This window comes from Contarinia nasturtii, unplaced genomic scaffold, assembly GCF_009176525.2.
Source record: "Contarinia nasturtii isolate CC-2019 unplaced genomic scaffold, AAFC_CNas_1.1 Cnas_scaffold_1964, whole genome shotgun sequence".
Lineage (NCBI taxonomy): Eukaryota > Metazoa > Arthropoda > Insecta > Diptera > Cecidomyiidae > Contarinia > Contarinia nasturtii.
Window position 1 is genome coordinate 420829 of NW_022199294.1, and position 22930 is coordinate 443758.

Here is a 22930-nt window from a genome sequence, read left to right on the forward strand (position 1 = left end):
GTCATCCATTGTACTTGTTCATATCATTTTTATTTACGGAATCATTAAAAACGGTCTTTTTGTGCTTGAGAGAGAGACAACCCAAAACAAAAGACGTTGAACCGAGTTTTTGTTTTATTTATTTCTATGTTCTTGAAATTTTGCCAATATACAGTGCTTGCAAGCGCTCAAAGCATGTGACTATTAAGGGCGTATCACAGCTCGTTACATAAGTAATTGCGAGTGAAGAATATCGCAAGGAATTGATACGAATTGAAATTAATTTTGTTAAGAGCAGAAAATTAACTTTTGGAATCACTTTAACTCCATGAGAAAATCAACTTTTGTTTGGCCATTTACACGAAGAACTTTTTTCTCCAGAAGTTGCGCCAGAACTTTTTTTTACTCTCAAAAAAATCGAAATCGGCAATATTTGAAGAAACGGCCACTGAAAAAGTATCGAAAAGTCAGATGTTGCGCATTTTGTATTAATTTACCATGTATAAACATGAGTCTGTGGGTATGGTATTCGGTAGCATATTTTTGTATACATCTTTGATGCAGTGCTGGAAATACACTTCGATATGCATTCGACACAAAAATAATAATCATTCTAACACGCCCCTCAATCAGTTCGTCTAATTTATTTATTTTTTGTGCATCCTTTGAATTTCGTTTCTTGTCCATTTCCCAGTTCCAATGGGCTTGAAAGCAGAACATATTGAAGCGAAATGATATATCTTCCAAAGTTCGCGGAATCATATCACAAAAGCATTTTGATCCTAGTAATTTAACCAAACCAAATCGCAGATCGTCGAAAGCTTTGCTACTGTAAACGATGTGAACACATATGTTTTTATTCATATTTTTTTCTTCAAAATATGGCGTTTTCTTTCGAAAAGTCAAATCCGTTTATTGTCTATCCGAATATGGTTTTGTTTTTTATTCGATCAATACATGTGTTGCTCGTTTGCGACATAATTTTGTATTCACGAACAAAATTGTTGATGTCTCATTCCAAAATGCCTCTTTTTGGGTTTTCCGTATGTATTTATTCCTTTGAGTTTGTTTTTTTTTGTTCTGTCGAACTTAATAAGAGGGGTTGTTCACCTTATTATGCGAAAGGCACAACATTCACAAATCATATGGTTTGTTCATGGTTCAATTTTGTTTGTTGATTTTTCGTATATAAAAGTACAGTATTCTACGACGACGATTTATTGTCACGAATGTAGGAAAATCGTATGTTATAATTTTGGAATTGAGTTTTTATTAACATTTCGATGGTAAAACACTCGAGAAAAATAGAATTTATAGAAAACCGCCAACAAGTTTTATTAGGTTACCATATTGCTCATTTGTTGACATACGACAATTTTTATTCGATGAATTTTCCCTTTGTTCTTTTATGAAATTACCCTTTATATGGTTGAAGATAAATCGATTTTGTTTTTCGGCTTTTTCAATGCAATTTTCATGTATACGAATCGAGAGGATTCAAATGGCATATGATATATTTTGCAAAATAAAAAAAAATGAAAATAAACTTTAGTGCAACTTACCAGTCTTCTTTTCGGTTTAATTAAAGGTCTGTTTTGTCCATTCATTTTGTAATAAAGTCCACATGCATTACACAAATAATGACCAGTGCCGTCTCGTCGCCATAATGGCGTTGATGTTGCACCACAATTTACGCACTCTCTACCCTCTGTGAAATAGAAAAAGAACAGCAATTTACATTAGATACAGGGTGCACTCTGCACTCATCGAAATGGTTCCGAGTCGAAGCGGAAATCGAGGCGATTTCATTTCGACAATATATTTCGATTTTCACAACGCAACGACGGAAACAAAATCATGTAGGGAAATTTTCACATTAAAAAATTCGTGTACCAAATGGCGAAAAATTTGTGTTACATCGAAATAAATTCTAAATTTTTTACATTTCTCTCTCGTTTACTAAATATCCGTTTTATCGTTCGTCAACTACATGATTTTGTTTCCTGTATTAATTACATAATCATATCGATATGTTGCAAATTACTTAGACTATTTTTTTCGCTTACAATTTTTATAGTGCACTATTTAAGTTAATATTACAATCATTCATTATTGTTATTATGGATTTTTGTTTTCGCTTCTCCTTTTTCTCTGTCGATTTAAATTTAATAATGGAAATTTATGTAAACTACCTGAAGCACAAACACACGCGTGTACTTGCAATGTGTATACAATGTAAAGTGAAACACAAAGAAAAAAATTAAATGCAAAACATTGAACATTTTATCACGCAATGTGTGAGACTATATGGGTGTGCTTTTTCGATACATAAACACAACAACATACAAATACTATCAATGAACTTTCAATGCAATAAATGTAAAATGGAAAAATAGTGTGTCTTTTGTTTCTATTAAAATATATATAAAAAAAATTCATTCATTTTTTTTGCAAATTTCATGAATGAATGGCCACTTTTCTGAATTAACTAGTTTAACTAGTGTAAGCATTTTTGAGAATGAACTTTTTCTAAGAAATATTTGCGGTTAAAATTGTTCTGAAGATGAATTACGTAAATCTCTAATCTTGAGGTGTGTACAACATAATAGTGTCTTGTTTCAAAATTGTACTACAAAATTACACTTATTCAAAAAAAAAACAGATGGGTAGTCGTGGACACTTTGTTTCTTCTAGATGAACGACTCTAGGTCAAGCTTGTGCCGAACAGGCCAATGGCATAACATATTCGTACGACGCACGAACAACGAACACCCGAAATGTTCAGCAATGGAACGCATTTCTTCTCGTTCTCGCTCTTTCTTACAGTCGTGCGCTGTGCGTTTTCGTTTGTTATGCCAAACAGGAAAATTACGACCTCGGATCATTAAAAAGCTGATTTATTAGCAGTCACAACGGTTTTTTATAGTTTGTTTTACCTTTTTTTCCCTTATGCTTTCTTCTACAACAAATTCTCATTTTATTTTCAATTTTTAACATCTTTCGTTGACATCGTGATTTGGTTGACTATGCCATGCGTACACCGTTTTATTCAACGAAAATTTTCGAAAATTGTTTTCTTCTTTTCAACCTTTGGAAATGCTTTTCCCTTTACTTCAAATTAAACATTGTGTGGTTTTTGTATCGTCTTTCATTTCACGAAAATCACGGTATTCCATTGGGTGTACGATAAATAAATTAATAAATTTCATTGGAGACAAAAACTACATGGCGTCTGAACGATCATGGACGAAATGAAGAAAGATGTGGAACAAAAGCCGTGACTACGAAGCCAAGTGACAGTTGCTACTGAACACTTTCAGTTAACATGTGGTACGATATAGAAACTCATCTATTTTTCATCATTTGATTTGTTTGTGTCTAGTTTCGAAGAAATCAACCTTTTCTATTTTTATTATTATTTTATGTGTTTGTGGAAACTCTAATGATAAATGAACAGTTTCTTCGTTGACCATTCAGCAGAAAATTGTTCATTATTTTTGAGCGTTTGTCATCCAAAATTGACTATGAAATTGTATTAGTTTTTTCTGTATTCATATCGTTGATCACCAGAACATCATCGTTCGACTGCGTACAATGGCTTCAAAGTGAAACTAGCCATGCTTTAAATTTCTGTACTCAAACTCCATGATCGTTTAAACTCAGTGATTCATTGACATTATTTCGACTAAACTAATTATCTAAATTAGACCATTTTCACGCACAATTTACACGAAAAACATACAGTTTTTTTTCGATGGGCCATAGAAAAAAAAAATTTATTTTTTTCCACGGTATTTATCATCACGGTATTTGTACAGGTACGAGCAATACTCGCGGAATAATGAGCTGAATCGAAGGACAGTTTTAATTTATTTTGATTGATGCAAATTCAGATAAAAAAAATCCCCAAAGATTCTTTCGTAACTTTCGGTAGCACCTTTTGCTAGCTAGAAATTTTAAAATGATTAAAATTTGTATGACAATATGGAAATTCATACACGCATTCGTCGTGGTGATCAAGAAACACAACAACAACAACAACGAAAGACACGCTGTGAGCATAACTAAAAATTGAAATAAAAATGAAAAATAAACATTCAATCAAATAAAAACCAAACATAAATAAATATAATAAAAAAATTCACTGAACAAATTTATCGGAAACCATTTGGCACGATATGGTTTTTATTGCGCTTTTATGAGTAGGTTTTATTTAATAATTATATCGAAATATAATTAAAAATAGTTTTAGTGATTGTAAAAAAAAAATGTTTTCAATCAAATTGACCTTAAGAGAGCCATTAAGGCCTTAAGAGAGATAAAATGTGCGAATTATGCCACCATTTTAATGTGACAAATCTTTGTCGGTTTACGCACAATATAAAATAAACTGAATATTAATCAATTTTTCATTTATTTTTCATTCGCTCTCTGCTCGAGAGTACAAAAAACATTGAGTTTCATTGAAACTTGAAATTGAATTCAATACAATGTGAATATTCCGCGGAGAAAAAGCACAATTTTCAACGAAGATAACATTTATTTGTACGACCTGTGTTTTGCGAGTATAAAATTTGAATGTTTTTTTAGACCATAGTTTTTCTTGTCGAGAATGAGATAATGTTCGAATCGATGTATGTATTAAGCTCATTGATTTTTTTTTTGTTTAATTCGGTGTATCTCTTCCAATTTCGCATATGAAACAAAGGTAATAAATTTAAACACTATGAGCACCCGATTTCACATGGTCAATATATATCGTCGAACTACCAAGTTGAAGCGCAAACGGTATCAAGAGCATAAACACTATGTATATATCCAATTCACATTGGACGAGAGGGAATGAAAAAGAGGCGATCAACGATCGTTTTACAGATGAAAACAGGTAAAACATTGAATTTTTGGTGCCCTAACAACAATATTGTGGCAAAGTGATCATTTATTCTCTTTCGTTTTCTTTGCTTCTATTTTCTGATTTCATCGTTGGTGTTTTGTTTCAGACAATGAATAAAATTAAAACGATGTCTTTTCTTATGTTCGTCCTAACTGCATGGATGCTGATTTAGAGGTTCGCTTTCAACCATCATCGACCCAAACCGAAACAAGGTCTGAATTTTTATTTTATGTATTATGAATGTTTCTCGGTGTGTTTCTGTTGACCATATGATGATTAGAAATTGCGCTATGGTCACCTACCGGCACTGTAACATCATGAAATTATTAGAGAGAGAGAGTGAGATAGAGAATGGGAATGGAACAGTTCTAGTAACATGTTTTGATGACGCCAATAAACGAATTGAAGCGAATAGAGAGTATGGTTTAGGCAATTATGTGACGAATAATAAGAATGGGCATAAAAAACACAGTCACACACACACACAGGACAGTCGTAGAAAAATAAAACCTTAATGACATTTTGTTATTTATTTCATTTGTGCTTCTCACGCATACAGCCACAGATGCCAGTGCCCATTCTCTCCATATATATATTTTTTTTCTCGTTGTTTTGTTACTAAGAATTTCACAAAACAGAACTGTCACCGATAAAAAATATGTCCTCGATTTGGGCATTAAATTTTCGAATTTTATTCTTCGTCGTCTTTTTTTTTATTTCGGATAAATTCTAACCGCTTTCAGAAGAATTCATGTTTCCCTCCTTCGTATATCTGTTGTTGTTATTTTATTGTGACGTATCGATACAAATATTCGTACACAGAAAGAGAGAAAGAGAAACAAAACGGTGGAAAAGGAGGCAAAAGGGAGTTTTTGGCAGAGGTAATGAATTTAATGCATTTTTTCCTTCGATTTTCTTTTTAATTCGGTTTGGTTTATTGCGTGATCTTCTATTCGTTGTGAACAACAAATGAATACCTGATCTAATGTGATCGAATGAAATGAATACAACAATCAAGCTATAAATTCATTCATTTTGGGTTTGGTTCAGTAGTCGGTTATCGTATGGTTTGAATTTGCGGCGCTTCATTTTCAATGTGCACAACAAGCGATGCGTGAGTGCGCAGGTGCATTTTGTTTCGAACTGAAACATTTCTCAACTTATATGTAAGACGCGATGTTCTTACTAATGACAAAAATGTTTCTTCGTTTTTTGAACTTCTGTTCAAATGGCATCGTTACACAAATCGACATCATTTCAATTGAAATAGATTTTTGAAATGAATAAAAGCGCTAAAAAAATAGCGATAGGATAATGCAGTTAATTAATTGACTGCTAATTGTTGTACAACAGCAAAAGTCTATTTTTTTTCTATGAGAATTACTGGCATCAGAAACAGCTAGCGAAAAAAAAGAACGCATTTCTGGTACAGTGCACTATTGTGCGGTAAGAGTCGTTATAAGATCGGTCGATCGATATAGACCAGCATTGAATTGACCATCTTGATCAGAGTACGGCGATAAAAATCAATGTGGCCTGCGAAAAATTGTATGAAAACATCGATATATATTATGAATTATTTGATAATTTGTTTCGTTACACTCGTAACTCCTCACTCTCCATAAACCATTCATGCCTTGTTTTTTATCTATGTTTTTGTTTCAACTTTATATGGCATTGGGATTTTGATTGTTATTTTGTTGTTGTTGTTTTTTATATTCGCAATTCTTTTCGTTCTATGATGCTCGTTATATTGCTGCTGTGGGAATTTGTCGCTGTGCACCAAGATGCCAGAGAGTCTTTTGTGTTGCACAGAAAATGAAACAATGAGAAATACAATGTGCAAAAGGACCAGAGAGTTGTCGAGAGTATGCGAATACCCATAAAAATATGAATAAAATTGAGAACAATTACGAATGCGCCCGTATTATTTAATTAACATTGGCAAATACACACACTGATACACACACGTGGAGAGAGACAGAGACACAAAAAGAACAATGCACGATGGGAAGATAGTGAGCTCGAGTGAATGGTAATGATCGATTCGGTCGAACCCCATGTACAATTGGATACTTTGGTACATTTTGCAGCCGAAGCAAATATGATTACAGTCATTTCTGTGGAAATAAAAAAAAAACCGAAAGAAGAAGATAGCAAAGCACGCGAACTCTTGCCGTTCAAAGAATGATGGTTCACCTAAAATGTACATGTATATGTGTGTGCTGTATTTATATAGCCATGTCGATTTTTCTTCCTTCTGTTTAAAGTCACGTTTTTCGTTTTTCTTTTTCGTTCTATCGAGTATCGAAAATTTGTATATGTAAAAAGTTCATATATGTATGTTGTGTGTTTTGATGTTGCTTTTTATTAATAATGGTGTTTCAACCGTATTAAAAAAAAAGTGCACAAGACACAACTGTAAGGAACTGAAGGACTAGAAGTATCACACACAAAAAAAACTCTGAAGAGCACATTGAATGTGGTGTTGTTGTTGGTGTACGAAGATGTCATTCTGGCAATTTATTGTTTGTCTTTTTGTTGTATTTCGCTTTAATTACTTTGCTGCTACCAAATGACTAAACACGGACGTATGATTTCGATCGAAGGGGCTGCATCGAATGAACAGAATGATTCGAATGTTGACGACAGATAACTTCGTCGAGGGAGAACCAATATTGGGCAAACGAGAAGAACGGTTTCGATCTGAATTGAATTTATTAATTGGCCATAAAATTCACACGAATTGCTTGGTACATGTGTCACCACATAAGAATTGGGTGCGTGCATGCATCCAAAAACAGTCTGCACTTTGCAAGCACTTCGACGCAAGAGCAAGAGCGCAACAGAGAAAAAAAGGCGACCATAATCACTGAACATATGTAGCACTCTTGTAACGGTTTTGTAAATATTTTGTGTTCGTTCTTGTTTAGATCGTGCTCAAGATGGATTTCGCGCGTGTGGAACGACGAGGAAAAAAGGGAGAATAAACGCTATTAAGTGGTTCACCTTCGATATTTAACGAAATTTAATCCAGCAGCAGCAAACATGCATAGTGAGAAAATCATTGTACACTACACTCTTGTTGATTGTTCGTTTGAGAGAATTTCACGTCTTGAGAGAAATGCTACACACCAACCTTTGAAAACCTTATCAATGCTTGATGAAAAGAATGAATATAAAAAAAGCAACCACAATATTTTGACGTAAATTGTTAAATTATAAGTTCGGTGCGTTCGTTCTAAATACACATAACCAATTCATAAAATCGATTTTCTCGGCATTTTTTTTTCATTTCAATTATTTTCTTCCTTTTCAAACAAACCAACATAATTATATGGCGCAAACGTGTCGATTTAGGTAATTGGTATTGATTAAGACAAACAATCGATGCCAGATGAGCATAATTACTATTATGCTTATTATTATTTAATGCTTCACTTCAGTCGGTGCCTTTTTTTCTTTCGTTGAATTGGTTCTATCTTTGTCGGGCACCAGGTTTTCTTTCGAAATGAAATGAAATTGGTGCAATCAATTATTATCTTGTTAGTATCTCTTTTTTAAAATTGTTCGATAATAATAAAACGTTTAGTGAACAGTGAAAATTGGAAGTGTGCCTTAGTGATATGGTGATGAAAAAAAAACACAAAAGCCACGCTGAGACAAAGTGCAGAATATTAAATCAAAAATCAATTGACCAAAATGCAAACGAATATGCAAAGCAGAAAAAAAATAGCATCTTAAAAACTGATTTATTTCCATAAATTTTGCATAATGCGCTGATTTGTCGCTCAGTTTTTGTATATGCCATTGTTTTTCTGTTCAGATAAAAGTGAGCAAATTATTCGCAGTGGTGTGGCTTCTATTCACAAATAAACAAAAATATTACGATATATTTAGACATTTAGCTTCACCAAACGACAAGAAAATGCAATAGATATTACGTGTACGCTTAACAAACATTCATCAACAACAAAATCGAGAATGCAGTCCAACATGTATAGAGCAAGTGTGTGTACTTCTGAGCAAATACACAAACACTTGCCGTATACAGTAATTGAGAACGGTGAGTTTTCATTGTATATAGCACAGGTGATAAAGTGATTTAAGGTCGATTGTTTGCATTCGATATGTCATTTTATTAGCGCTCCTCTTCTATATCAACGACAAATATGCATGTACAATCGATCAGTCAGTGAAAATTAGAATAGCGTAAAAATAAACAAAGAAGAAAAAAAATACCCAAAGAAAGCATTAATCACATAAAGTAATAATTACATAAATACAAACACTTAGAACAAAAGAAGAATAATAAAAAATTAAACAAACAATAATGATAAATTGTAAATTAACCGAAATGGGAAAAACCCCACAAATCGTGTCTAACTTGGATTTCTATTTTTTTTTGTGTGTTGATGTTATTAGAATTGATTTTTAAACATACTGACAACACTTTTGTTTTGAAAATGTTGTTTGAAGCACTCTTGATGCATATCTAAATAAATTGTATGGTGTAATGAAAGAGGTGTGCATGTTGTCAGTATGTAAAAAAATGCCAAAAAAATGTTTCTTGCTCACCAGCACTGGTCCGCGGTTTGGTCCTTTGTGGTTTATTGCCGGCCGATGATGACGATGACAGTGACGACGAATGATGATGATGATGATGATGGGAATGAATTGGCGGACTTAAATTCGATCGCATATTGCCAATATTTGTACCACCAGCACTGGACGCATTTGCGCTGTGAAATGATCCAGACGCTGTGGGTACATTGCCTGCTTGATGATAGCTTTGGTAGCTATTCTCATAGCCGCTTCCACTGTTTCCATATACACTTTGTGCATTATCGAAAATTCCACCATTTAAGGAACTACTTTGATTACTACTACTATTCGTATTGTTATTATTATTGCTATTCGAACTGTTATTGTTATTGTGTGTATTGGTATTGCCACTTGATGATGTCGTACCTTCACGTTGTTTCGGTGCCGATGATTGACTTGTACCATTTTGTTGTATCGAAGGTTTTATATCTAACGATGAACAATTGTCAGTTGATAATGAGGTAGTCGATGATGCTTGAGCTTGATGCATAAACGCATTCACTGCGGCCTGTGAAATTAAATGAAGAAAATTTCAAAAAAAGATAAAAAATTCGAATTTTCAATCAAGTTAATTTGATCTAAGGGATCACTGACAAATTTGAAAAAAAAAAAAAAGAATTTCGTTACATACTTGATACTCGGAAGGTCCTGTTTGTACTGAATCAGGTGTTGAATCTTTTGGTGGTGTTGGCGGAAATGAAAACAAGTGTTGACCTGTTTGATGACTTTGTACTACTTGACCAACTTTGTCTTGTGGCTCTTGAGGACAAGCAAATGGGCTACCCCATGGACTGCCTGGTGCTAATGATTTTGGTTCGCTGAGCCAAGGATGTAATGGCGCATGAAAATGTGGCCTACAAATCTGTTGTGTGCTGTGCGAAGTTGTCATTCTTGATGCTGAAATGGTACGACAAAAGAAAATCAAAATTAAAATGTTATTTCTCTAAAAATCTTTCGTTTTTTTTTTTATTTAAATCATAACTAATAAATTGATGTTGACTTAAAATGAATAAATATGCCAATGAAATGTATTCATCATCATATATCTTATGGGCATTATAACACACGTTATGCCGACAATAATACAAACACTTTACATTAATTTTAATCCGTATATAATTATTTATTGTGAAATAAGGAAAGGTGCAGCATTTCATATTCCGCAAACACCCGACCCAACCAATATGAAATGAAGAGGCGACTATTTTAATACATAATAATGTACTTCCATAATTTATTCATTGTCCATATGGAAAATAAATAATGATCGTTAAAAATGGTATTATGAATTTAATGTGGTGCACTCTCTTATATGCAGGCCAACAACGATATCGCGTTGGTCAATGTGCTGTATAGTTGCCATCCATCCAGTATGTGTGTGCTGACGGAACGTTTTGCACACTGGTTATTATCATAATAAATACACACTGGGAAACAATTCAACAAAAATGGCTAAACACTCATCGAACTCATATCACCATTGAATATGTGTGTATGTGGATCGAAAAATTTGTATGTACGGCGTGAGTAAGTAGTTTACGATTACTTTATTGTCTCTCTCTCGTGTTTTCAGTATGATCCACTATGATGCTCGATACACAGCGGTTTTGCTTATTTAGGTGCAATGCAGTGACCGCGATTCTTGTCGAATATTTTTTTTGCTTTGATTTTTGTGTTGTTTTTGTTTGACTTGAGGCGATTATGATAAAACAACGGTTTAGGCATAATGTCAGTAATAATATATATGACTAACACCACTTATTATTGCTATTATTCACCATCCTCTTGACCAAGCAACCATGATTCTTTTGCACGGTACTATATGCATTGACGATAAAGCATCAACAATAATATGAATATAAAAAAAAACTGTACCATCATCCGTTCAACATCAACTTGATCCGCAACTAGTGCGACTCATTGTCACAATTAAAGCAAATCATGAAAAGAATGTTGCTCGAAAAAATACATATCATATACGATTACCTCATACACACCGCGCGACCGATGATGACGACAAACGGCCGGTGTCGGTATTCGGTTAAATTGAGTGTCAGTTTTATTGAAATGGCCATAGAAATTGCAACGCTTTGGAAATGGAATATAATAATAATAAGTGAAAAACTACCAGAGGAGAAATTGCCATAAATTTAGTGCCTTCGATATGTATGTATTATATATATTTTAAATAATGCCATTGTGCACCTTCCTATGAAGAATGTAAGCGAGATCGCGACGTTTTTCCATCGCAATTCTGTATAATTTTCTTTCACTGTTTTATTGGCAGCCAAGGATAAACACACAGAGTACACATAGTTTTATCGAAGATTGCAACAAATCGCTTTTAATATCGTTGTAGTTGTAGTGATTTTTTTTTTCTCTTTTTTCTTCTGCATCTCAGAGGTTCAATGAAGAAGAAGAGAAAAAAAATGATTATGGAATGTTATACAAGGTGATTCTTTGGATTTTAGCTCATGCATCACAAATTGTCTTGGGGCCGTCTTACTTTGTCTGAAACTTGAGCAAAAATGTGTGCTCTCGTGTGTCGCACAGAACATATAACATACGGAACTTTTCGTAAGCAAGTCATAAAAACACAAAACCATTTATCATGCACTCACTAATTTTGTACTGATTTTCCGGCGTACGAGAGCGAAAAGAAAAAATCAATCATCCTCATGAAATTCGAATCGAATTCGATATACTTTTCGTAGTTAAGACAATGAGAATTTCTAACAAGCGTTGCATGCAATGTTTTCGAAAATAATCAAATGACTTTGTTTATTTTACAAAGTCTAATATATTTTGCAATGATTATGAATTCAAAATCCCATAATGATACACTCGCCATCCAGATCAGAGATGTTAACAACCAACATATGGACCTCGACTTGAATTGGCAAAGGAAGCAATGCAATTTCATATCAATCGATCCATCGATGAATAATTGCCGTTGAATGAAATATTACATCATCTAAATCTACCGCGCGTATTTCAGGATTATCAATGTCCTCCAGCAGAATGTATACGTTTACATATTTCTTACGATCTTCGGTGTTGCAATATCAGCATTCTTAGCGGCACTGAGCATAAAAAAGACTTTGAAGTGGTAAGATGATTGAGAATCATTCATACGGAAAAATAATGCATAAATCAAACAAAATGTGTGACCATGTGTATAAATTACAAATTATCAATCATTTTGATATCACATATCAAGTGTGATATACACAGAGCGAACTACTTCAGATGTAGTTTTGACTGCGCTTATCTCTCGTGAAAATAACAACAAAAAACAGGGGGTAAAAGGCCTTCAAGACAACTTGAGAAGAATAAAACGTATAAACAACGAAACGATACTTAAAATAAGATTACATGACTTTTGGCACAAATGTGCAGCACAGAACAATGATTTGCTAAGGAATTCATTTAATTGTTTGTAGTAATAACGAAAACAAAAAGCCTATTAGACGACCATTGCGCATAATATTTTTTTTTATTTTTTTGAGAAAAAAAAGTAATATTCGTGTTGCTATTGTGTTGAGCTTCGGTGGCCTACGTACATGTGGCAAACAGCATTGAGTACAAGAGCGTTGTTTACCATAAGCTAGATACATTTTGAACCGCTTCCTCGTTTTGTTATTCCAAGTTGTTCGGTTTCAATTATAGTTGTTGGTTTATTCATTTGGACAATTGTCGAACATTTGTGCTTATTTGTTTTTGTTGTTGGGTTATTGTTGTTGTTGCGGTGTGTGTTTTTTTTATATCAAGCTTATGCTCATGCTTTTGTGAACATTCAAACATTTTATGCAATTCCTTTGTTTCATTCTTCTTTTAATTTGAAGCAAAATGCCAACAATTGCAAAACCAATTGGATTCCAATAACTGCTACACTACATTGCATAATAAATGGACCAGAAACCTTTCTACATGTTTGGCCATTTTGTACGTTGTTCGAGTACACTATGAATCAAGTACAAATTGGTGTTTTTACACTACATTAAAAATGCGATTTGCGAAAATATATCCAGAAAAATTGATGAATGCCCTTCAAAATCTTTCTTTATTATTATTATTATTTCAGCGAGTTCTTTTTTAATTTTCTTGCCCGCAGAATTGCATTTAAGCATAACATTAATGTGTCTGGAAGATTTTTCATTTCTCTTTTTTTATTCAAATAAATTTTCGCAATTTTTCCTTGATTTTGTGTATGATTCTTCATTTTTTTTAAATAAAAAATGAGCATATTTATTCAATTTAGTTCCAATTAAAGTTGCATCTTCTGCTTCAGTTTTATTGGACTGAATGAAAACGTTAATTAGCCGACAGACGAACTGTTTTTAGCTGCATTAAATCGCCTTGCTTTATAAAAAATCATAATTATATGTTGGCTGGTTGTGCCAGACCGTGCGCTAAATGCATTTTATTGTTGTGGTTTAATTGATAAAAGCATAAATCGCCGCACGCATTCGGCATTATTTTAAGCAATTGACGCGCGAGCTCACTCTCATTCGGCATCCAGTTGCAACTCTATTTATGTGGAATGTTCATGAAGAAAGACAATTTTCACTCATCAGAGTTCATCTCTGACATATTTCTTTGCCAGCCGGCTAATGTTATAATTTCTTTGGAATAGCCGAAAAAAGTATATAATTGAAAAAACATGAGAGTAACAATCGTGAACAATGGCAGGACATTTGATTTAATGCGCAATGTATCGAGTGTTATGCAGCTGAGAGAATATTGCATTTGTATTATTATTTTGTTTTTATCCCTGACAGATAATTATGACATAAAGTTCCGAGAATTTTGGCTTGAAATGCACTCTACACTTTCCCCACCAACGCTCAATTTATTCCATGCATTTTCCTCGTTCAAGAGTCTTGAATCAAGACAATCATATTTCATTGGATTCAGCTGGTGATGATATTGTTGTTTGCATTAAATAACTCTTCTCTCATTCATGCAGTATTTCTAAATGCCACCTTCTGCGGCTTTGTTTCAGAAGTTATGTGTTTGTTTATGAAAAAACTAACAACAACTTTTTTTTAGTGCGCCTCTCTTCTTTCTTTCTTTCCTGCTCACTCTCTCATTTTCGCTTCGTTTCGTTTGAAGAAATTCTGAATATATCCAAATGCTTGCGCGAACGGCTTCTTATTGCTAAGATTGTAAAGTGTGTGTGTGTGTGCGCTAGTATTTGTGTTGTTGTTTTTTTTCCCAATGGAATTTTGTTCAAGTTTCATTAAGTTCTTTACTTATGAGAGACTCATTGTTGTTGCCTTTTTTATGTGTACACGCTTTTTGATTTAATACAATGCGCACGATGGATGCGAAAGAACGAGCGCGTACACAGGCTAATCAACATTTTTATGGTGTTTCTCTCTGGTGTGTTTTTTGCCATATTCGTGTGTACGTATATTCATAGATACGTATTACAACATTAAAGTGTGGCACTGAGATCATTCTTTCTGTCCTGTTCTGTCCATTCGATTCATTTTACTATTCTCGGCGATTTTCTTTCTCGGGAAATTTGATTTAATAAATTACTTTTACTTTATTTCGACGTAATGAAATGATATCCAACATTATTTATTGAATTATTATTTCATTTTCGTGGATTGAATTTCTAATTTGATGGGAACAAATGAAACACTTTCGTCTTAATTGAAATTTGACACAATTTTTTTTGTTTTTGAAGTGTTTTTAGTAACAAGAATTAAATAAATAAATAAAAAATGAATTTTGAATGGAGAATGTGTGAGCATTGTTTATGCTATCGCTATTGTCATTATTAAATTCAAAACAATTGACATCCAACCGTTTTACAGTTAAATTCAAAGAGATAAAGAGACACAGAGAGAAAGAGAAACAAACATCAATTTCAAGTCCTTTTGTCCGCCGAGTTGAATCTCTGCATGATATTTCTGTTGCAGACACGATACCCCGTATCGTACACTCACAACGAACGTCGATATAATTCGTCGATTTATTGATAACATAATAATGTTTAGCACCTTTCAATGGAGGCTGTCATTAAATTAAATATGGCATTTTATGAATCATTTATGGTTGGAAGACAAGCTTCAAGCAACAACAATCACGTTTATAATCATTGACAAAATCACCAAGGCATTTGAACAACAAAATTTACTATTGAAAATAATTTTCACAGCCATGATATCATGATGGCTCTAATCATGCAACAGAAACCGAATAACAAAAAATCCCAACCAGAAAATCAGTATGTAGATAAAAAAAAGTCGCGCGCACAAACCACACGCGCGTGTGTGTGTTACACTGTGTGTGTTTCGTTCGTTTCGTGCATGGCATTTCTTAAATAGCGTAAGTGTTTTGTTTACAGCTAAATAATAATTTCATTTCAAGTAAATTTATAAACATATCGACATTATTTGCATGTTTCTCTTTGGATGATGGCAAAGAGAGAGCGAGAAGAAGAAGAAAAAAAATGAACAGTCATTACATTATGAACATAATCCAGACAAGGAGTGAACAAACAGCACGAGAAAACGAAATTCGGGATTTGTTGAAATGATGTGAAGTTTTGGGCTCGCTGCAACTTACAAACATTTAAGTTTTCGAATGTATGGCCGCAGTATGTGGTCGCGCATCGAGTTAGAGAAGAATAAGCCAACGTAAAACAAATATTTTATTGTATGTGCTTAAGGAGTCTCTATCTATAAAGTGAGTCGAAGACATGCAACACACACACACACTCGCCGCTCGCTCGCTCGCACATTCTTAGATGGCATACGAGCGAACGAAAGGTAACTGAATACACTCATTGCTGCTGTAACACACCTGGTGCATATTCATTCCAGTTTAATTCTTTCGCTCTTTATCCATCTCTCTTCGTTCATTCGGTTTGGATTATTTCACTTTGCTTGTACATTTGACCGAATATTTTCTGCTTTATTTATTCTTATTAAGGTGACCCGATGTGGAAAATGTACAATTTGTGCGATAAGAAAAACGATGTAACACTACATTACTTGGAAACACAGAGAGGGTGTCTATATTTATTACTATTAAATATCACTTTTGGTACACATTCATTGGCATGAAATTTATATGGAGTTTTTGCGAAAATTCAAAGAAATTTGAAGAAAACTTTTCGGTAACAAAAATATGAAAACGGAAAAAAGTGAAGTGCATCGATTTAATGTGCCAAGAGATATGATGAGCATATATCCAATTTTGAGTCACACTTAAAAAATAATTATCCAATTTGGTATTATTTGCGCGCAAATATTTCTTCATTTGAAACAAAGGCAATAATATTGCTAATGATTATTATGACGCTGATTACAGTTATTATTTCGACAAAATAAATTTAACCTTAATTTCAACTTCAAGCAGTTTTAAGCGCATGCACTTATACGTCTGCATTTCGACGTAAATTTATCAACTCCATTTGATGAGCTTATGCAATTAAGTCAAACAGTGTATTGTCAGATCGGACGTCGATAAAATGTGTTCGCCTCTGCGACCAATTCAATTCTTTTTTTGTAAATGCAGTCGTAATATGTGCATAGTACTCACGTTGAATTGACGGTTTGCTACTGCACAAACAAACCGCCAGACTTGAGTGCGAAATTACAGCGAAAAATACAATTCATATTCCAGACGCGACAAACGATTCGATCAATGCGTGTTCTTGTGTGTGTGCTCCACATTTTATGTGGTCAAAATTGAAACATTTTGCCACAACTTATCGGCACAAATGACGCAACGACAATGCAAAATGGTAATTTTACGAATACACACACACAAAATGAAAAGAGATCGAGAAACAAAGAAATATTAAAATACATTCGACGCATGAACATCACTGCGTAAAATTACGAAGTGTGTTCGGAATCAAAAGAAAAGTGGCGCAAATGTGTGTTTTTTTACTAAACACATCAAAATTAATCAAGTACGCTTCGTCTAGTCAACTGATGAACAAACGCATAAAACAATAAAAACACTTTATTAATTTTCTCGTCAATGACGACGCTATGTACATGACATATTCCATGCAGACAGTGTCAAACAAATGGAAGTTTTTATTTGTTTTATTGGTTCATAAAAAGTTGGGTTTTTTGTTATTTTTTGAGTTTCGTTAAAATTATTTGAAGCATGCGTTTCGTTAACATTACCTGAAATGCGTAATGTTCAACTTTTGATTTTAAGTCAAAGTTTTTCTTTTTATTTGAATATTCCCCATTCAATTTGATTGAATGTATGAAGTCATGCATAGTTGATATTCGATTTTTTGCACTTTTCTTCCGAAAGAAATAAAAAACACTTGAACTTAGTCAAATCGAATAAAATGTGTTTGTTTGTTCATCAAACTAAAAATAGCAGGTAGGATAAGTTATACGGATCGGAACTAAGTCGCTGGCAGACATAGAATAAAGAATAATAGTCGGCGTTTGTATTTTTTTTATCTTTGGACCGTTGTTTATGAATGAAAATTGAAAGAACCTATTCTACTCAAAATGGCCTAATGTATTATTAATGACTTGGCGTTTGTCGTTTCGCAGTTGCAATATCCATATTATCTATGCAATTCCAAAATCGGAAGAGACAGAAAGAAAAACAAAAACAAAGTCACCTTTTGTGTGCTATGTCTGTTAGTACTTTAAGTACTTTTCACTATTCATAGTAGTTTTTGGCTAAAAATGTACATTGTTTTATGGCTTCAAAATAGAAATGTACAGAAAGATGTATTCAAATTTTTGGTATTCATTCGCTTGAAGTATCGAAGTGTTAAATGCAATTCAAGCATAGGCTGTTGCACACACACATACACACGATGTGCAATTGTGCATGAATCGAAAAAAGAGCTCACTTTCAATTCGAATGCTGTGTGTGTGTGTTGCATTTTTGTGTGACCTTATACATGTGGTCGAAAATATTTCTCGTGAATTTGTCTCATCGATGCAATTGCCTAACGCCTGTTTAACATTTTTATTGAATATTTTATTTTTGTGCAAGAAACCAAAAAAAAATCGATGCACGAATCGCAGTACAAAAAAAGTATAATCGAATACTACAATACATTCCAAAATAATGAATGAAGATTCAGTGAACAAATGACAGCAACACGATTTTTTGCTGAACGGTGCCAGACAACGATGAATTTGCTTAAATTTGAATAAAAATGCAGCGCGGATAAAAATGTTGTTGTTTTTTTTTTATTGTTTATCGGAGCATACCAACTCTCGCTCTCATATTCATATTTACAGTGTGTGGAGTGCGCGCACTGCGCATGGTTATTGTCTCTGGATTGTCTGGTCCAGTTCGAGTGGCTGGTAACTTTTTGAACGACACACATTAACATTTAATATTTGTTCGTTTTTCAATTGGTGAACCACGATGCTACAAAGCACGCAGCGTTGCAGTGGAGAAGAAGAGGATAAAAAAACGCACACACATCGAGCGCATAAAATACAAAAGCCATCCAAGTAAAAATGGCATGACATGCGCACACAAGTCAAATAAGCCACAGCAAAAATAAAAATTCAAAATATACATATATGAAACGTGCGCAATGTACATTGTAACTTTCAAACACATTTTGACAAATGAATCACTACAATGAGCTGCAAAAAACAATATTTATTCTTTGTAAATAGGAATGAAGTCTAAAAGGTTCAATACCGCCTGAGTCCCGAGAATTTTTTTTCCTTCACGAAACTTTTCGAACTGTGTCGATCGCCGTGCATCTGTGCCGATCGTTTTTATTTTCGGGCACTAACAATCGCAGAATATCGATGCACAATTTCAAATGTAGTTGTGAACGCACACACAACTTACAAGTCACATCACATTCAATTCACTAGAATTCTGTGAAATCTGGCGAAAAAAAAATCCCAAACATATATTATAATTCAAAAATCGATACATTACAGAGTATTCGATTTGGCCGCGGTTGAATCAGCAGATTGAGTTCGAGCAAATCACACACATGAAGACACGAATCATGCATACGATAAACGGCGGAAGAATAAAATATTAAATTTGAAACAAAACATTCATTGAAAAATTATGTAAAATATGTAAACTTCACAACATTTATACACCGGACGGGACGGGACAGTACGGTCGTCGAGAATACACGACAGATTGCATCGTGTATCTCATCGCATATATATGTGTATAAATTGCACGCGTGGCGCGCTTTTCTGTTTTTCTTCTTTATTTGTTTCTCGCTTTATCTTATTTGATTTTGACAAATTTTTCGGATGTTTTTTTTCTGCTGCGTTGTTGTCGTCGTTGCAAAATTTCGATGTTGAAGAATGTATATTTCTGTTTAGATTTATATCGGTGTGAGGACTTTCATGCCTCTTACGAATCTTACGTATTCGTCGTTTATTTTATTACATCCTTTTCGTTTTGCTGCATTTTGCATTGATTCTTGACTGTCATTTTGGACTGTCGTTGTGCAAGCAATAATAACAATGCCTTAAACTGACACAAAAAAAAACATAAAGCGATTGAAGGTTTGGACATGTTTTTTTTTTTTTTGTCTAAATAGTATCGGCAGCATAATTGAATTTCTCAACTTTGGCGGTGAATTAATTAAAACGCCTTCATTTTAATGTAAATTTGACATGGTACACAAATCTTAGTGGTGGTAATGAATTCAAAAATAAATTGTGTCATTTTTCACTCGCTAACTTTTCTCAAAATTGTCTTGAGGAAATCAATTTAAAACCGACATTTTTACAAGATTCAACAAACGACTCCGTTTGTTCTTTTCTCCTCGAGTGAAGAATTGTTACATTCGACTGTGCTCAGCATAATTATACGGCTTCGAAATGTGTGGAAAAAAGTTTTTTGTTTTTGCATTTTAAGTGTGGTGAATGGCCTGCGGCGCGTCCGTCTCTGTATTTCTTTTTATTATTATTTAGCAAGCAAATGAAATTGCTCACAAGGGATGTATTAACACTTCTTAATTTTTTTGTTTATTAACTAAACTTTACGGCAGTGTCTATATTTTTTTTATTGTGTCATTCCTTTTTCAATAAATAATCATGGTAAACGAAAGAGACAGAGAGAGAGAGTGGTCGGTAGAATGGTCTTTGTATCGTTGTAGTATTTTCCGTTCGTCTACAATTATAGTTTTATAAAACTCACTTTATTTCTTTTTCAAATTTACATACATATGTTTATGGTGTATTTGAACCAACGCCTTTTCCACCGCAATGAGAGCGTTGCAATTAAAAATGCAGCGAATTCATTTCGATTACCAGATCGATTACATTGTGTGGAAGATTTTTTGTTTCACTCGACGAAACCGGAAGATATCAGACACATCTTGTGCTATTAAGCGAATTAAAAATAGATTCGACCGTTAAAATGCCCGCTGAAAGGTGTGAGAAGGAAAGAAAAATGATTGCGAATGCAACGAAAATTTAGGAGTTCTTTCCTTAACAACACTTCTTAAATTGAAGAAGAAAATAACTCGGGCCTTTATGTTATTAAAGGTCTCTGTTTTATTACGTTATGATTATTTGAAACAGTCAGCTTTGCTTACTTCATTACTTTGTTCCCCACGACAAGCAGGTGAATCTTTGACGTCTCCTGTGTGTATGTATATAGTTTTTTGGATGAGGAACGAAAATGCGTACAATTCCGTTTGCATTTTTAATCCATTCATGTCTGTATGTGTTTAAGTTTGGTTTTTTTTACAAAAGTGAGTCAATGGTTTGCCGATGAGAAATGACTGGGTGCTCAACAATCACGAGCAGGTGAAATTTTATTTTTAAATATTACATATTTTATGTTTCGTTAATATTTATCTGTGGCGGCTATGAACGGGGGCACAACAAAACCAAGACGAAGAAAGACGAACAGAAAAAGCATTAACTATAGTCATTTTTTGTCAGCTTTGCTATAACAGTGCATCTTGTTTTAGACCCGTCCATCAAATTAACAATCGAATGTTGTATGCCATGTCATTAATAAATATGCCAGAAATAATTCGTCATTACGAGATTATGTGAATCGGTTTTGTTGAAAAAGTGTTGGCGCGTGCGTGCGTTAGGGTGTTATTCGGTAGATTTCAACTTTAATTATTTTATATTTGCTCAAATAATGGCATTTTCACAAGTCTCTCTGAAAACATGAATACAATTTATGCAAACATTTTATTCTGTTCTAGTTTCAATCATTTTATCAAACATTTTGTTTAATAAATTACATTCTTTTTTATACTGGGCAGATGTATTTGGATCTAAAAGGGGTTTGTTTTTTGTTTTGCACAAACATTGACCTAGGTTTAGCAATTCAATGCAAATCATGTTAAGAAATGGCACTAGATCAATCGATTTCCAGCCTCGTTATAGTCGTCAACGGAATGAAAAAAAAAATTGTATTCGGTTGTTTCGTAAATGTTTAGTTTCCCTTTATTTGGTTATATTATCGTTCGTCGTCTTAACTTTTATCTCCCCAAAAAATCTAACTGTGTCATTGCTTTTGCATACAGCCGTCTTCGTGGTATTTACCGCGCGCATAGAACACGCTCACCGAAAACACACACACTCACACATTTATTTACATAAAACATAGCGAGGAAATGGAATTTCGCTGAACGACTGAATAAAACAATTTTTCTCACACGTTAAACGAGAGAGGAATAAAAAAGAAACGTTGTAAAAAACAACAACAAAATTTAATAACAGCAAAACAACAAGAGAACACTCCGTGAAAAATGTACAGCAAACGCGGAGCGGTTTGGCTTAAATGCTGAATTAATCATATCAATTCGAAATTATTTTTTTTTTTGTTTTTTAATTTCTGAGTGCGAACGAGCGGGAGAGTGTACCTTTGCTTTTCTTCGTTTTCATTTATTTTGTGTGTTTCAGTTTCATTCCTTGCATCGCCGACATTGTGGCTGGTCTCTTGCTCTTTAGCCGTAGTATTCAACTTTTCGGTTGGCTAATTTTTTTACTTCTTCTTCTTCTCTCTATCTCGTGGTTTTGTGTACTTGTTCGCCGTTGTTGTTTGTCAAAATTGAATATTATTCAGCAGAAACAGATAGCAGAAACACGCACACACACACACTAAGCCATGGAATTGACATAGAACAAGCTTGAATATTGTTAATTATGTATGAACACATTGTATCTGAATGTGTATAATATTAATGGTACAACGAAACGAATACGGCTCGAAAGACCCGTTTATTCTACCTCCGAAATGGGCCTAGTTGCGAGTACACATCGAAAGCCAAAGGAGAGTACATATTGTCGCTTTAATAACAAATATTATATAAAATATTGAAATATTTGCTCTATGATGTAGTGAAAACATGTCTTTTCAACACAAAACTATCGATTGTTAACCAATGTCTTGAATCTTTTCGTAGATTTATTTCTTTTTTTTTCGCATTATAATGAATTTAACTTTTACCCATAATCACCATCTGTTCCGATAGATTAA

At 33.7% G+C, this 22930-nt stretch overlaps 1 protein-coding gene across 4 annotated transcripts in view; it reads right to left on the reverse strand.

Moving 5' to 3' along the window:
* Positions 1-22930, reverse strand: part of LOC116347556 (GATA-binding factor C) — a 70479-nt gene that overhangs the window by 22246 nt on the left and 25303 nt on the right. For 3 of the 4 annotated variants that reach the window (XM_031778191.1, XM_031778192.1, XM_031778190.1), the window contains exons 3-5: positions 10110-10375; positions 9452-9986; positions 1542-1687 (exon numbers count right to left, since the gene is read on the reverse strand). In XM_031778191.1, coding sequence (XP_031634051.1) covers positions 1542-1687; positions 9452-9986; positions 10110-10375 — 947 coding nt within the window. The remainder of the gene's footprint in view (positions 1-1541; positions 1688-9451; positions 9987-10109; positions 10376-22930) is intronic. The other variant, XM_031778193.1, reaches the window with a different exon arrangement.